Raw genomic sequence first — 16587 nt, 5'->3', positions numbered from 1 at the left:
GGCGTTGCACCGCCATTGCCAGGATGTGATGCTACGCATCGCTCTGGCAACGGGACTCCAAACAGCCCCGTTGCCAGAGTGACGCGTAGTGTCACATCCTGGCGTTGGCGGTGCAGCGCCTGTTGCCGTCCCCCGTGGCAGAGCTCCTGTAAAGAATGACGATCCCCCTGCCAGGATGTGATGCTACGCATCGCTCTGGCAACGGGACTCCAAACAGCCCCGTTGCCAGAGTGACGCGTAGCATCACATCCTGGCGATGGCGGTGCAGCGCCTGTTGCCGTCCCCCGTGGCAGAGCTCCTGTAAAGAATGACGATCCCCCACCGCGATTCAATGAGACTTGGCAGCCCTAGTTGACAAGGGGCAAATCTCCAGACACAAAGTTATGTGTTAAATGGCCAAAAGCTGGTTCAGCTATCAGTTACTAATGCCTAGTCCAAATTGTAGGGTCCTATATGGTGATGCTTTGAGCATACTGGAGCAATTCCATAACTATGGAACAGTCTCTCTAATGGCCCTTGTCATACAAGTTTAGTGCATCTATGAAGTAGTTAAGACCATTTGAGTTCCAAGAAAGGATATTTGTGAGGTTGGAATTTCATATATGCAAGTTTCATGCTATTGCTTAGTGAGCACTGGTTGTTATTGTACATACTTATAGGCCACTTTGGCCTTCTTCCTCAAAGATGTCTTGAGTGTTTGTCCTTAAGACTAAATGCATAATATCTACCGGTTGCATCTTGCCCTGTGTCAACAGGACTGAAACACCTCAAGTTACTGATTACTTAAGTGATCACAACTTCTTCTTTGAATCTACTTCAGTGGCACATTGCAGGAAATGGCCAAATTCAACAGTTTTTATTATGTTGTTCTTGAGAGTTCTGTTATGCTTTTAATGTAGATATTGATCGATATCTTTAAAATACTTGCCAACTTAATAAAATCCTGCTGGCAGTGGTTAGATACTGTGAAAAATGGAACGTTCTTTCATTGTCTTTGCTACTCTGCTGTGTCTTGTCATTCTCATGTGGTCAACATGGTCTCTATTGTTTGCATCTTTGCTAAGAGTAAGCCAACTAAAAGGTTTTGAGAACCCTGAAGAGCAGGAAGCTTTTACAGCAATTCTGTTTTAGATCTCTCAGTATTTGTTAGCTTGCATTGTTTGCTTACAGTGGCGATTGAGGGTAATCTGTCAAGAACTTTATCCGGAGATTGGTTTTTGAGGCTAAGGGCTTATATGAGCTGCTTCCTCTCTTATGTGGGTTCCTTTTCAGTTTACTGTTTAGTGCTGACCATAGTTTGATATGATGTCTGTACTGAAAACTACAGCTACCACTTTTCCTCTAAGGCCCAAACCCGAATCAGAAACTCATTTTGTACCATCAGTTCTGATTCAAACAATTGCTTTCTGATTGGCAAAATGTATCTAGCACCAAACAAGAAATAGAAAAAGAAGGCACGTGAGATGCATGAGGCTCTGTGAAAGGAATGTACTCTATGGCTTATTTCTGAGATATGTATATATAGGGGTAATGTGTCATAGCAGTAAAGTTAAAACACGTTTATATGAATATGATTATTCTTAGTTTAAGGTATCTATCCCTTGAAATGTATTTCTTGCATTAAAATGCTTGGTCTTCCTTTTTTTGTTGATAATTCTGATTTAGTAAGCCACAAGGGTTGCTTGTCTCTCTCTTTTTTTTAACAGGTCAATAATGACAGATCTGTACTACCTCAGTCAAACAGATGGAGCAGGTGATTGGCGAGAAAAAGAAGCCAAAGATTTGACAGAGCTGGTACAGAGGAGAATAATGTATCTGCAGGTAAGAATTCTGAAGAAAGAGTACTTAAATAGAAATTAAAGTCAAATTTACTGAATAAACTTTACCTAAAATAGGTAAAATGTGATAAAAGACCAAGTCACCTTCAGTAAAATAGACATTTATGTAAAGCAGTTTCACACAGTATAATGAAAATATTTCATATAATATGTGGCAGGTTATTGTGCATTATCGCTTTATAAATATATTCAAACACATCAAAAATTTGGGTCCATCAATTTCCTACTTGAAGTGCCATACAACTGTTTAGCTATTAAAGTTATTCTATCACTAAATCTGACATAGGAGAGTCTTTTCACACTACACATCTTTGTGTTTACTAAAATCCTTTACAACGAAGGGTTCTTCCTTTGAATTGTTGTCTTTTTTTCTTTAATTGGTTCCTTGGTGGAACAGGCTTCCTCAGGACGTGGTGGATTCTCCTTTGAAGGTTTTTAAGCAGAGGCTGTATGGCCATCTGACAGCAAATCTGATTCTGTGAACTTAGGCAGATCATGAGAGGGAGGATTGCATCAGTGAGAGGGAGAGCATGAGAGGAAGGATTGCATCAGTGCTTAGTCCTCGTGGCCCTTTCTGACACTCCTAGGGAAGTGCTGATCGCCACTTTGCTGATCGCCCAAAAATAGCCCTGCCCATAACCTTTGTTCCTACAAGTCAGTCATCAGCTACCCAAAGATTTCTTAGAGGTTCTGGTTCCGGTCGAGCTGGGTGCAGCATAGCAGCTATGCTTCGTTTTGCAGTGTTTATTTTGGGGGGTTTTTCTTGTTCGATACCAGCCTATATTTACTAGAAAGGAGCTAGTGAGGAGTCAGCTTGGGAGTACTCTGGCTTGGAGTTTAAACTCTTTAATTAGGATACTCTTTGTCAAGTATTGACTCAACGCCGTAAGAACAGTGAATTCAGCTTTATTTAGTAACAAGAACATCAGAAGAACACACACACACACAACAGTGGAGCATAGCTCCCTTTTAAACAATCCCGGGCTGATGTAGCCACGCCCGGGAATAGTTAAGGACCAATAGTATTCTTACAATAAGGTCCAATCAGGTCTGTTCCCTCCAGCACAGTTCTTAAGCTTTGATTGGTTACAATTTACCATTAGCCAATAGGGTTGTTCCAGCTTAGAATCCTGGCTAAGGTTTCAAGCTTTACATTGCAATTAATACAGTGAATACATAACACTCTTTTCGCTTGGTAGTCGGTTATCTTTTGCCTCAGCATTGGTGCTGATAAAACTAGTTGGTGGGAAATTGCCCATCTGATTGATGGGCATACCTCCCTGTGTATCTCTTTCAAACTCTAAACGAGCTATAGTTAAAATACAAATCATTTAACACATATTTTCTGTGGCTGTGTTGTTACAGCTTTAACATTGGCTGTGCTTTACTCTTGCTTTAATTAACAATCTCAGAGCTACCGGCATACAGAAAGGATGTTGGCCTCTGTAGGAGGAAAGAATGTTAGCAGAGTCTCTCTATATTTAACATCAGATGAATTTTAGGAGTTAAGCTCAAAAGCTTTTGAGCAGTAAGTTCTTAACAATTTTATTGAATTTTATTGACCTCTTTGAAGAGGGAGTGAACATAGTTGGTATTAGGGTTGCCAAGTTGGGTGTGGCGCCACAGCGGGGGACTCCCGGCTGGCGTCTGGAGCGCGCACGCACATCACCCAGAAGTGATGTGACGCCGCCGGGCACGCTGGGGGCGGGGCCACGACCATCCAAGGGAAAACCATAGAGTTTTCCCTCGGATGACCGTGGCCCCGCCCCCAGCGTGCCCGGTGTGGTCGCATCACTTCTGGGTGACGCACACGTTGGGGTGGGGCTTCCCCCGGGGCCCAAACCAGTGGCGGCAGGGAACGGGCCTCTGGGGCGGGGGTTTCCCCCGGGGAAACTTGGAAAGCCTAGTTGGTATAGTTCTTATGCCAATTTTATTCCTTACACATAATTGATTCACAATTGGTATTGTTAAGTTGGTGGCAATTGATTAAATATTTTAACTTGAAATAAGCTTGAATGGGTCATAAAAGACCAAATAGGGGGACTCCAGCTGAGATAACAGCAACAATGCAATGAAGACTTGAATCCATGTTTCCTCTCCACCGTAATAAATTTGCTATATTGAATTCTGACATCCCCGTCCCTGAAACCATCTGTGAAGCCTCTAACCAAGAAAAGAGAAATACTGATTTACAAGGGGAGAAAACTTTTAGACTCCTTTATTAATTATACTATTATACTGTTGAAAGTATGATGGAGGAACCACAATCTGCCCTTAAGCTTAAAACACAGGCAACACAAACCAACTTTTCTGATGCTTATACATCCAAAGTTTTCAGTAAGAAATTCTCTCTTGAGTTCCAGTACTAAATCCCAAGGAATGCAAGTTGGTCTTTGCTTAAAGAACTCATCCTGGTTAAATGAATGCACTGTGTCAGCTGATTACTGGCCTCGGCCACACGGGCAGGAAAATGCGGGGGGGGGCGTGGCTGTTTGCCCCGGAGCAAACTAACACGCGACTGCGTGATTAGGCTTCGGGTTGAGGTCCCGTCGAGCTCCCGTGGTTAGGGGGAGGTGCCGATCACACACGCGGCAAAGAAGCAGCGCAGCAAACGGGGTCGTGTTTTGTTTTTAAAACTTAAATGTGCGCATGCTCCGTTGGGTGCTTGTGCGTATCTGTGGAGCCTGGGGGGGGAAACCTTTTTGCGAGAGGACATGGGTGGGCGCCGGAACTACCACCGGAAACGCGATCAGATGCCCGCCCTTGCCCCGCGGTTTCCGGAAACTAGTACCTCCGAGGTACTAGTTTTTTACCCCGCATCTTCGGCAGGAAGCCTCGGGTGCGCCACGGGAGCTCTATGCTTCCCAGATGTGGCGGTGAGATTGCACCTGGAAAATCCGCCTATGTTCCGTCTCTCTAGCGTGCCTAATGCTCCATGTGACCGGGGCCATAATATATTAACTTCCCATACGTTGCTAGCAGCAGAAACTCTTCAAAATATCTTTAATACATTTAAGACATGAGTAAGAATCTAAATGCTTTACAATCAGTTTATTCAAAGGATAGTCGCGAAGCCTTGTATTTTAACAAAAAGAATCACACCCAATTTAGAAACTGGCAAATTCTCAAACTCTTTCCAGTCTACAGTGGATCTCTCCTTGGAACCTAACAAAATTTTAGTGCATATTTTCGCATATAAGAATTAATATCTCTTGTGGAGAACCAAGTGGGGAGCTAGGGACCACCTAATCATTTATTAGGCTTACCAATAGGATTAATTGATCTTGTTTCAACCTATTCCCTGTCTGGTTCCCCAAAGCATGAAAGAGTTATTCTTACTTTCTATTCTGCCAACTCCCCTAGACAAATTTTAGCATCTTTAGATGCTAAAGAGCTTCTTGCCAAGTATGGGGTTTCCCCCACTCATGCTTTTAAAGATAATTTAAAGAGGCCTCTCAATTTAAACTATCCTTATACTATACTATATCAGCTTGAGGAAAGCAGTCTCAACAGGAAAGTTCGGACCAGTGTTCCATTAAAGACAATAGCTACAATCTCCTGCGATTATCAATGACCTTGGACTTAATTGATATAGACAGAGATTCATTAAGTCCTACCAACATACATCTACAGGAGGAGCAAGACTCCTTGGTATCGAAACTAGGGTTACTTTAAATTATTGCAGTTGGATCAAACAAAAAGGGACAAACAACTAATATCTTCTAGCAATAGCTCAACAATAGTTGCAGCTGGGGAAAACAAATATAATAAAGGGAGCCATTTGTCTTCAGAAAATCAAATAGTGAACTGCTCGATTGAAATCTTTAAAGTACCACTGAGAATCCATACTCAACCTTTAGTGTTGCTAGTAACTCCCCAACCAAACCAAAAGGGGATTTTACACAAACCAGTCTGCTCCATTAACCCCTAAAGTCAGATTTTCAAATGTTGTAGTTGCAAGAGAAAATTATGATTTTTTAAGAACTGATAAGTTAGAGAAACAGTGATCCTGTTAATGCACCTATAGCTTCAAATAAAGTAAAACCTTCTGCAAGTGTGTACTTTGTTGATGCTGTGGGAGTCTGACATTCTGTTCAGAATGAGGGGTGAGCAATGAGCATAATGTCTTCTACAGCTGTCTACCAGCTTGATCAATATACATGTAGAAGCCATAAGCAATGATCCTCAAGAAATTTGAGGGAGGGGGAAATCCTGTAACTTTATTTCTCCCACTCCCTCTTTCCTTTCCATAGCCACTATCTCTGTTTACTTGCCCCCCCCCCCCGGATCAGACCTGCAATCAGCTGGGTGGCTGTGGAGGAGAGGCTTGAACCAGGAAGTGCTTCCTGCATTCTTTCTTCTCCAAGTGTCTTGCTGCTGCTTCATGTCTTCTGATGGGGGTTGAAAGTAGCTTTCAATTATTGCAGGAAATACTTTGGATTCTATTTATGTGGATATTCTGCTGTGATCAAATATTTGTTCTATTTTTTCTGTAAGCTTTGTGTAAACACTATAATTTAATTACAGAGGTATTTGTTTTGATATTTTATAGTCCCCTGTTCTGTAAGTGTTTTGTAAACACTATAACTTAATTGCAGAGGATGAATGCCTGTTCTTAAAAGATATTTAGCAGTATAAACTGGACAAAACTTTGTAGGCCAGCTATTAAAACTGCTTATATGATGAGATCATTATATTCCCATACATGCTAATATGTATATATTCTGCCCTTCTCCAAAGATTCAAAGTGAATAAAAATAGTTGCAAGCAAACAGAATGCAGTAAAGTTATGAAAATACAAAATTGTCCACAAATATACAGCCCTGATTTTAACTAGCAAAAGTAGTAATCTCAATTAAAAGTACTCTGAAATAGAATGGTTTTGTATCCTGCCTTAGAAACTGGCAGTAATGACGCTCTCTCCAGAGACCACCTCTGGAAGGCCATTTGCTGAAATTAGTGCAGTATCTGAGAAGCCCTTAGATTAAGCAGAAGAGGAAAAACAGATATTTGAGTAGGAGCTGACTGGTAGTGCTGTGGTGCTAAGAACTGATGGATTCCATAGCTCAGGGGTGTCAAATATGTGCCCCTTAGAGGGCTTCTATCAGGCCTGCAGTGGAACTGGTTGTTTCCTGCTTCCTTTTCCAGTACTGCTGCTGCTGTTACCTCGCATCTTGCTTTACCACACTCTCTCAGTCACACAGGAGGGATAGATAGGCAAGCCTCTCCTGTGTGATTGAGAGAGTCTGGTAAAGCACTGGCTTAGCATCTTCCCCATCCTTCTCCCAGGGGGAGGGAGCGAACCAGCCAGAGCTTGCTTCCTGGCCAAGCTGCCTCAATCATATACAGGACACAAAGGGAAGCCTTTCTTTCCTTCCACTGGCTGAGGCTCCTCCCTGAAGGAAGGGAGGGAGGGAACGAGGGAGAGCTTGCTTTGCTGGGCTGCCTCAATCGCACAGCATAAATATCAGGCACTTTTAAGACCAATGAAATTTTGTTCAAGGTATGAGCTTTTGTGTGCGATGCTATAGTGTGTGTGTGTATTCTGTTGGGTTCATTATGCTGTGTGTGTGTGTCTTGTTGGGCTCCTTATGCTCTCTTGGGTGCAACTGGGTTTCCTCCCCCCTTTCACTGTATTCATGCCCTCATGATCCTTCTTTCTCAGTAAGAAAGCAATGTGAACTATTTTAGAGGAGGAATAACAACAAGCCAGTGAGGTGGATTAGGCTGAGAGTGTGTGTCCAGACCAAGTTCACCCAGCGCATTTCCTTTGTAGGAAGTTGTAGTTATTTCTCTGGGGAAGACTATAATTTTGTAGGCAGACAGCCTGCAGTCTGTGTCATGGTGCCTTCTCATGTTCTTGACCAGCACATGAAGCAACTTATGTGCAAAAGCTCTCAATGCCCAGCCATTTCATGTTTTCCCCTGGGTCCTAGGCTCAGAACACTGAATATGAGATTTCTGTAATGAATATCAATAAATCAAAAGTGGGTTTGCAGCTTACAGATACACACCTGAACAGCATACTCAAGATTGCTACAGCACAGACATTTTGATGCAGTAATTCAGAGCAATAGTGTTAGTTGTCAGAGACTGTTAAATAGACAAAATATTGCAAGAGTGCTAGTGTTCTAAGCATGTTTTATTTAAAGTTTAAAAAATCTTTAATTGTGTTTGTCTCTGTCCTTTATAAAGTTTATATCTCCGCTACCTGGCATTACATTTTATGACAGACATGGCCCGGCCCAATGAGGTATCATTTATGTCATATCTAGCCCTCATAACAAATGAGTTTGACACCCCTGCCATAGCTTTTCTTATCTAGCTCTTTAGTAGTATATATAAGGAGTGTGTCTGTTTACTTCTATTGTATGGTCAACATTTTTCATGTTTATTTCCCTATGAAATCTTCATGCTGTGAAATTGATATTGTTATTTTAAGTTGATATTATGGAACACTGTAACATTCCCAGATGTTTTATAAGGCCGCCCTGAGCACGCTTACGGGGAGGGAGGGATAAAAATGTGAGAAATAAATAAATAAACAAATAAGCATGACTATACATTTATGGTGTGGGACTACTGGAAGCGGTTGAAGCTAAATTCTGGCATCTGGGGTTTGAGTAACTAATTATAAATGTTGTCAAACAATACATTTATCTTAAGTTGTGATGTTGACTATTGCAGTAAGTGTAATAGACAAATTAACTCTGTACACAAAAAAATTAAAAATTGTTCACAGGATCCAGCCCTATCTAGGGCCTTCAATAGTCAGTCCCATCAACAAATTATTTATTTTATTTTATTTTCTTCATTTATAGCCCACCTTTCTTGCTGAGGCTCAAGGCAGATTACAAAACAGAAAAAAAATCAGTCCGACAACATAAGACATCGAATAAACAATGTAGCAGGACTAGAATTACAGACTTGGAAAACAATGCAGATAAACAAAAAGGAAAAACTCGTTTAAGGCGTGAAATACCACAGTGCAGAAGGTGGGTTATAAAGGTAGAAGACAAATTGACTACAACCATTATAAAAGCAATCCCATGAGTTCTAAAACTTTTATAAACATTTGTTCCTGCACATTCAGGGCAGGAGAGGTGGCACTCAGCCCAACTAAGACAAAGGAGGTAGTTCATGGCCAATTGGTTAAGCAGACTGCCTCGTCCTCCTTTGGGAGAGTAGGGTGGGGGCAGGTAGACTGCCTCTTCCTTTCTCCCTCTCTCCTTTGGGAAAGGCAGGGCCAGGGGGTTGAGGGAGGAGCCCTTTCTCGGGGGTTTTTACTCTCAGTCCACCTCTGCTCACAGGGTTGTTCTGAGGATAAATTGGAGGACAGGAAAATGATCTAAGCTGCTTTGCATCCCTTTTGTGGAGAAAGATGGGGTATAAATGAAGTAAATAATTATAGCTGGAGATAAAAGGTAGGTTGGTTGGTGGGCCAGAAGGTGAAAAGGAAGCAGAGGAGGGTGAGGATATGGGAGTTACCGGGAAGAATGAAATGTGTTGGAAGAGAGTTTTACAGATACCATGGACCATCAAAAAAACCAAATGGGTTCTAGATCAAATCAAGCCTGAATTATCCCTAGAAGCTAAAATGACTAAACTGAGTTATTGTACTTTGGGTCACATTATGAGAATATAGGGGTTATTGAAAAATACAGTAGTGCAAGGAAAAGTTGAAGGCAGCAGGAAAAGAGGAAGACCCGATGTGAGGTGGATTGACTCTTATAAAAGAAGTCACGGCCTTCAGTTTGCAAGACCTGAGAAAGGCTGTTAATGATAGGATGTTTTGGAGGCCTTTAATTCTTAGGTTTGTCTTAAGTTGGAAATGTCTTGATGGCACTTAACGCACACCCAGGAGGAATGAAAGAGTAAATAGTGGGGGGGAAGGTAAAAGGGGGAAATGAGGTGATCCTTGCAAGTCCTTGAAGGTTACCCAGTGTTTAGCTGGGCCCAGAATTGTGATTGGCACCATGGAACTGGGGTGGGTAAAGGCTGTCAAGGGTGAGGAAGCAGGGCAAACTGAAGGGGGGGCAGATGAAGGTAGGTTGGCTGGTAGGTGGGAAGGAAAGAAGGAAGCAGGGGAAATGGAGAGGCTATGGGAGCTTTCAGAGAAGGGTAAGAAAAAATAATGTGGGAGGGGAAAATAAGATGCTCCCTGCAAATCCTTGTGGGATTATCCAAAAGGCAGTAGGTTTTACAAACCAACACAAAGTAATTATCTTATTCTCAATTCTATCTTTGTACTGAAGAAGAATCTGTTACCAAAAGGTAGATGACAGAGCCAAAAGGTGCAGAAGGTGAGGTGTATCTCAAGGCATACAGAATTATGACATACTTTTCTGTGCCTTTTCAAAGAGCCTTTTCTTCCCACTCTCTGTTAGCTCTTCCTCTTTTCTCTGTGTGTCTGCCTCAGCCAATTGGATATGACTATCCATGCCTCTGAAGCTTCTGCTACAACAAGGAATTGGGGAGCACTTTACATGCCCCAAGACTTGTGGTAGGATTTGCAGTTGTCTTCCTATGAAGGTTAAGAGAGCTACCAACCAACTGTCATGTCATCCCAAGTCTTTCATCTGGGCCGCAGAATGCTGAGCTGAGTTAGGGAACCATGGGGCATGCTAACAATGGCTCATTTTGCCTCCTGCACCTAGCAAGCTGTGGCTGCTTTCACTGCTATCACTCACTGAAGCATGCTGGTGATGTTTATTATTTATTTTTTTATTCAATTTTTATCCCGCCCTCCCCGCCAAAGGCAGGCTCAGAGTGGCTTACAATAAAAAGTTAAAATATATTAAAACACACATGCTTATACAATATAGCATCATAAATACAAAACATACCAATTCATAATACAAAATGAAATAAAGTGCTGGTAGCAATGGCGTCCCGGAGGCCATGATGGAATATGCCCGAAATTTCTGGACATGCTAGGGGACTGGGGTGGTTAAGCCTCCCCAAACATACACCAAGACACTTCAGCCATTTTGCCACTTTCTTATGAGTTGGGTGTACTGGGCCATAACAGCTTACTTTCATCTCTGCATTTTTATAATTTCTCCTTAGAGGCGTGCACAGGGTTAATCTACTTTATTACACCATTTGTGGTTGGTTAGTTTGAGAGGTGGGAACTAGCCTGTCTCAGGCAGACTTTGAGTGTACCTTACATGCAAGGTTAAAAGCTGAACTTTGTGGCTGGGTGAGGATTTTGAACACAGGTCTCCAACACTGTCTATTATGAATTCTCATATAACAGTGTACTGTAGATTTCAGTGATAAATATATGATAAACAGGTAATGTTTGAAGGCCAATTGCTTTATCTTGAAGCATTTTTTGAATCTCATCAATTGCATATGTTACTTTTAATGTATTCTTGAGTATGTTTGTCTTGCTAAATTTAACTTGTCATGTTGTTCATAGACTAATTTTATTTGTATTCCATATATAGAAAATTGATATAGGTCAGGGATCAATAAATTGCAGGTGCCAGGTTTCCATGGCACATAGAAATTTCATTGTGGTGCCTGGTATTTTCAACAGTGATTATATTGTAGTATTTCTTGGCAGTCCTTGGAAATACAAAACATTTATCATTTTACATCAGTATGTTTTGTCATATAATACATGTTCATGGAAATTATTTTTATTGCTTGTCATTATTTCTTTACATGGTAATTTTACGCCATTCACTGATAGAGGATGAATTAATTGCTTAACCAGTTGCTTTTGATACTGGCTTCAATATTTAATTAAATGGAGCTTTTTAAAGCAACACTGAAATTTTGAGAAAATTAGAAATTATGTTAAGGTTAGTTTTTTCTTGTGGTGATGACAGCGCATTCTTATTCATGTACTATAACACTTGTCTTGGCTTCAATAAAATTAGGAAAAACTAGGGAAAGTTTAGTATTAGGTTTTGTGGTAGCAATAACTAAAGATGTTAATACTCTGGGGAAAAATGGAAAATTCAGGAGGAAAAGCTTTCCTGTATTTTTCCATGGACATTAAAAAAAAAATTCTGATAGAAAAATTGATAAGCTTTGGAAAGCACTGGAAAGATTTCTATGAATTATTTTTCTATTTTGGAATTATAAGACAGATTTTAACTCACTGACAATTTAGAGTATGAAAGGTTTTTTATATAATCTGATCTAAAACATTAGTTAATCATTCCTAAGTTTACTGTAGACATATTTCAAGGATATGTTTGTTAAATGTGAATAATGTTGGCAACAGTTTACATGTTTTAATATGTTTAACTATAACAGAAGTCAATGTTTTAGTGTTATAAACTTGAACTTGATATTCAGATGCACTGGTGGTCCTATCTATTGTGACTATAATACATTTGTTTGCTACAGATTTTTTTCTGTCTTCAACTTTCATTAATTTTTTCTGCATTTTGTAAGGCAAAAATTAATATACATAAGCTAACATGGGGTACAGCAATTTACAGCTCTCTCATATTGGGTATATTTGCAATTTGTTGGTAGAAAACAAAAGCATTTATAATTCTAAATTGCATAAATATGCTAACTAATACAATTTTATATTCTAGCTAACATAAATTATGCATGTATATGTTAAAGCAGTAAAATAAGTTTAGTACTGCATACATTTAAATTTCTCCCCAAATTTCTCCCCCTGCCAAAATACAGAGGAAAAAACTTTTTTTAAAAATGTGGCTTTAAAATTTCCACGTTTTACATATTTCATTGTAACAAGAAAACATGGTCATCATATACTCTAACAATGAAATTGGCCAAATCTTAGGGTACTTACATCCCGACAAGACACTATGGAGAAAGGTGTGGTATAAATGAAGAAAATAAGAAATAAAATAAGTAATAAATATAGCTGAAGATGGAAGGCAGATAAAGAGTAAGGTGGTGAATGGCTGAGAAGGCGAGAATGAATCAGGGAAAGGGGGAGGTGATATGGAGGTTATCAGGAGGAGGGGGAAAAGAAATAATGTAGCAAGAGGGATACAGGGGAAAGAGATGTTTCTCCTCAAGTCCTTAAGGGTTCCCTAACATGCAAGTGGGCCTGGTGCAACAGCTGGTGCCACACAACTGGGCCATAGTTTTCCTAGGTAAAGGCTGCAAGGGGAGGCTGAAAATGGGGGGGGGGCAGATAAAGGTAGGTTAGTTCCTTGATAGTAAAGAGAGACGGAAGCAGGAAACGGGGAGAGGCTGTGGGCATTGCTAGGGGAGGGAAAGACAAAATAGTGGGGGAGGAAGACCTTAAATGCCCCCTGCAAGTCCTTTGGTGTTCCCACTTGTTAAATGTAAAATCCTGAAGGCTGAACATTTATGGAATGTGTGCTTTTCATTTTGGGGATGGTTCCTAGAGTCAAAGAAAACATGTCAAGGCCTGGTACAGGAAATAACAGTTTGCTTTGTTTTATAGATGAACTCACAGATTTATTTTGTTGCATTTATATCCCACTTTTATAGTATTCCCAAGAGCTCTCCCATCCATGTAGTATACCACTTTAGCTTAAGTCCAGCAAGGCTGCTATATTGTGGGCCCTCCAACCGTACACTGGAGGCTGGGAGAGGAGGAAACAGTTATGCATGTTCAGCAAAGTAAGCTAACAAACTTGGAATATAGTCAACTGAAATAGAGAACATTCCAACACAGTCAAAACAGTGTTGGTGGGATCTTTCTGACCAAGCATTCTGGCAAATTCATAAGTAAAATAGTAATTTAAAAATGTTTTAAAAAACCATTTTATTTTACTTTAGGTTAGTAAAGAATGTACTCTAATTCTTTGTCTTTACTATTTTTCATTTTGAGGAATACTTATGTCTGTCGTCTTCATGTCTACTTTATTGTTCATAGAACCCCAAGGATTGCAGCAAAGCCAAGAAACTAGTCTGTAATATCAACAAAGGCTGTGGTTATGGTTGTCAACTTCATCACGTAGTCTACTGTTTCATGATTGCATATGGTACTCAAAGGACGTTAATTTTGGAGTCTCAAAATTGGCGTTATGCTACTGGAGGCTGGGAGACTGTTTTTAGACCAGTGAGTGAGACGTGCACTGACAGATCAGGAAGTACTACTGGGCACTGGTCAGGTAAGTCTCAATAAATGATGCACTGTACAGTAAGCACTGGGACTCTGTGCCTTTTCCTTTGTGGTGTGGGAAGTAGCAAATATTTGAATATTCTTTCTTTAATTCTTTATTCCATAGACAAATATTTTAAATAATATCTTCTTAACGTTGAATCAGTGGTACCTCATATTAGATTCAGTGGTACCTCATATTAGATTCTCAGAGAAGAAATACTAAAATTACACTGCTGGTATTTTCTGCTGGAAAAAAATGTTTTAAGCATATGAAAGTAGCCTGTTGAATCAGACATGTAGTCTAGCACTTTAATGACTTAGCAAACATCTGGGACTCTCATAAATGAAGCATTATGAAGATAGCCATCCTCCAACATTGGGTACTCTTTGAAAAAGATGAGGCACAGAATTCAGTGGCAATTCTCTACTGATTTTGAGATTGCGCGTGTGACAGACTGCACTTCTTAAAGTTGTGAAGTGATGTACAAACAGGTGAAGGACTGTGAAGGGTTAATTCTTCACAGAGCCAGAGAGCCTTGAGTGACAGGCTGCTCTAAGGAATCTGATTGGTTAGCATCAGCTGACCAGAGATAAAGCTGCATGCTGAGGAGAGGGTCACTCAGATTTCTGCTTGGACTGAGCTGAGTCTGATTTCAGCCCTAGCTGAGAAGAGTCGAGTAGTGACAGTTTCAGAATTCAGCCCTGACTTAGAGCAGTTTAACACAGACAGGAGAACTGGGGAAAGTTGGCAAGTACAAGTAGGTAGTTACAGAGAGACCCATTCAGGCCAGGGTAAGGGGATAGATCTTCTAGGGAGAGAAGGAATTTTCCTACTTGGTCTAAACAGGGTGATAGCTCTGAAGAGTACAGAGATCCCTGGTCTGGTGTGGTTAGAAACAGCTTCTAGAGACCTTAAGAGTCAGTTTAAAGCTCAAGACGAGTAGTGGTGTTTCAAGAAAAGGGGGTTGGGTACTGGATTGGGTACTGGATAGAGTGTACCAGCCTTCTGGAAACTGAAAGAGTTAGAGAATACTAAAAAAAAAATGTACTGAAGTGGTTGGGGGAAACTCTGGAACAACAAAAGTCTTACAACATAAATATTTAAGTCACTGTGAAAAGGTTAAGAAATTCTCAATAGCCTGAAACATAAGAACTAAAGTCTGTGCATGTTCTGATTTTATCTCAGAGTTATCTATATTCTGTTACCTCAGAAATTTTACCCCTGATTTCACCTGACGTTTCACTTCTATGTTGAATAAAATATTTTGTTGATTTGGAATATAAAAACTTTTTAAGTGCCTTTCAGTGGTTTAAGTTAAAAGGGACTCCCATTCATTCCCTCAGGTTCCTGGGCTGAACAAACAGTCAAAGTATCATACTGACACAGGGTGGGACAGCCAGAATTCTTCAGGAAAGAAGAAAAACAACAACTAGGGTGGCTCAGTCACAAAAGGGAAAGAAAAACAGAGGGAAAATCTTGCCTCTGAGGGAGGGAAGTGGACAGGGGTGTCCTAGCGTGAATGGAGGATGACCACATTAGTCAACACTCCTATCAGCAGTATTTACGCTATAGTCTTCAGCTCTTATTTTGAGTTTAACTAAGTAGATGTATGAGCTGCGGTGGCTCAAGTGGTTAAGACACTGAACTGCAGGCTGTGGAAGGTCGGTAGTTCAGCAATTCGAGACCCGAGTGTGCTCCTGTCTCTAGTTCCAGCTCCTGCCAACCTAACAGTTCAAAAGCAAGAAATTGCAAGTAGATAAGTAGGTACCACTTCAGTGGGAAGGTAACAGCGTTCCGTGAGCCTTGGTGTTTAGTCATGCCAGCCACATGACCACAGAAATGTCTTTGGACAGCACTGGCTCTTTGGCTTTGAAACGGAGATGAGCACCGCAACCCTAGAGTCGGATTCGACTGGCTTTCAAGCAAGGGAACCTTTACTTTTTACTAAGTAGATGTATTTGAATTTTAGCCTGGCATAGTGAGACCAACTTAATAAGATAAATGGTCTGTGAAACCTGAATCCTTTTTATGGTTGTGTTTACATTTTTAGATTCAGTTTGTTCCATTGAAATGTATTCAACTGCATGTAGGACTCATCATTAACAGTGACGGTATGGGACCCACCACCTCATGTTGCGCAGGATTTCTTTGTATTTTCAAAAAAGTTCATTCAACTATTCTTGCTGTGTATCTAATACACAAGTATGATCTCTCTGCCACTGTGAATCAAAAACTTTTTGAGAGTATGGTCATATAGGGTTACGGTACATATTTCTGCAAAGGCTAGTTCCAAGTTTACAGAAAAATAATAATTTAATTACTACTAATCTGGTTCTTTATTTCCACCCACCCAACCACCCACCCACCCACAATAATTGTTTGGATACACTATATTTTTAATATGCTAGTTGTGATAATTTTATGCCAAGTAAAATTGTCCACAGTCATATTTTATGTTCCTAAAGTAACAGAATGACTTTCAATATGGAGGGAAAAAAAGAAGTGCTAATGTGGCATTTTTTTCAATTTTTCCGAAAATTTATGTTTTTTTTTCTGGGGGGGAAAAACGGAATTTTTTTTACATCAAGTTGAACATGAGCCAAACTCCTGAAAATACTGATTATAAAGTAATATACCTAAGATTAGAGCATCTGAAGAATTTCAGGGAG

At 40.4% G+C, this 16587-nt stretch overlaps 1 protein-coding gene across 1 annotated transcript in view; it reads left to right on the top strand.

Moving 5' to 3' along the window:
* FUT8 (fucosyltransferase 8 (alpha (1,6) fucosyltransferase)) overlaps positions 1-16587 on the top strand; it is a 96255-nt gene that overhangs the window by 28465 nt on the left and 51203 nt on the right. The window contains exons 4-5 of the mRNA XM_015413753.1: positions 1707-1821; positions 13687-13924. Of these exons, the coding sequence (XP_015269239.1) occupies positions 1707-1821; positions 13687-13924 (353 nt within the window). The remainder of the gene's footprint in view (positions 1-1706; positions 1822-13686; positions 13925-16587) is intronic.

This window comes from Gekko japonicus, unplaced genomic scaffold, assembly GCF_001447785.1.
Source record: "Gekko japonicus isolate JY-2015 unplaced genomic scaffold, Gekko_japonicus_V1.1 scaffold1159, whole genome shotgun sequence".
Taxonomy (NCBI): Eukaryota; Metazoa; Chordata; class Lepidosauria; order Squamata; family Gekkonidae; genus Gekko; species Gekko japonicus.
Note: the sequence above shows the minus strand (reverse complement) of the source record. Positions and strands in the feature narration are given on the sequence as shown.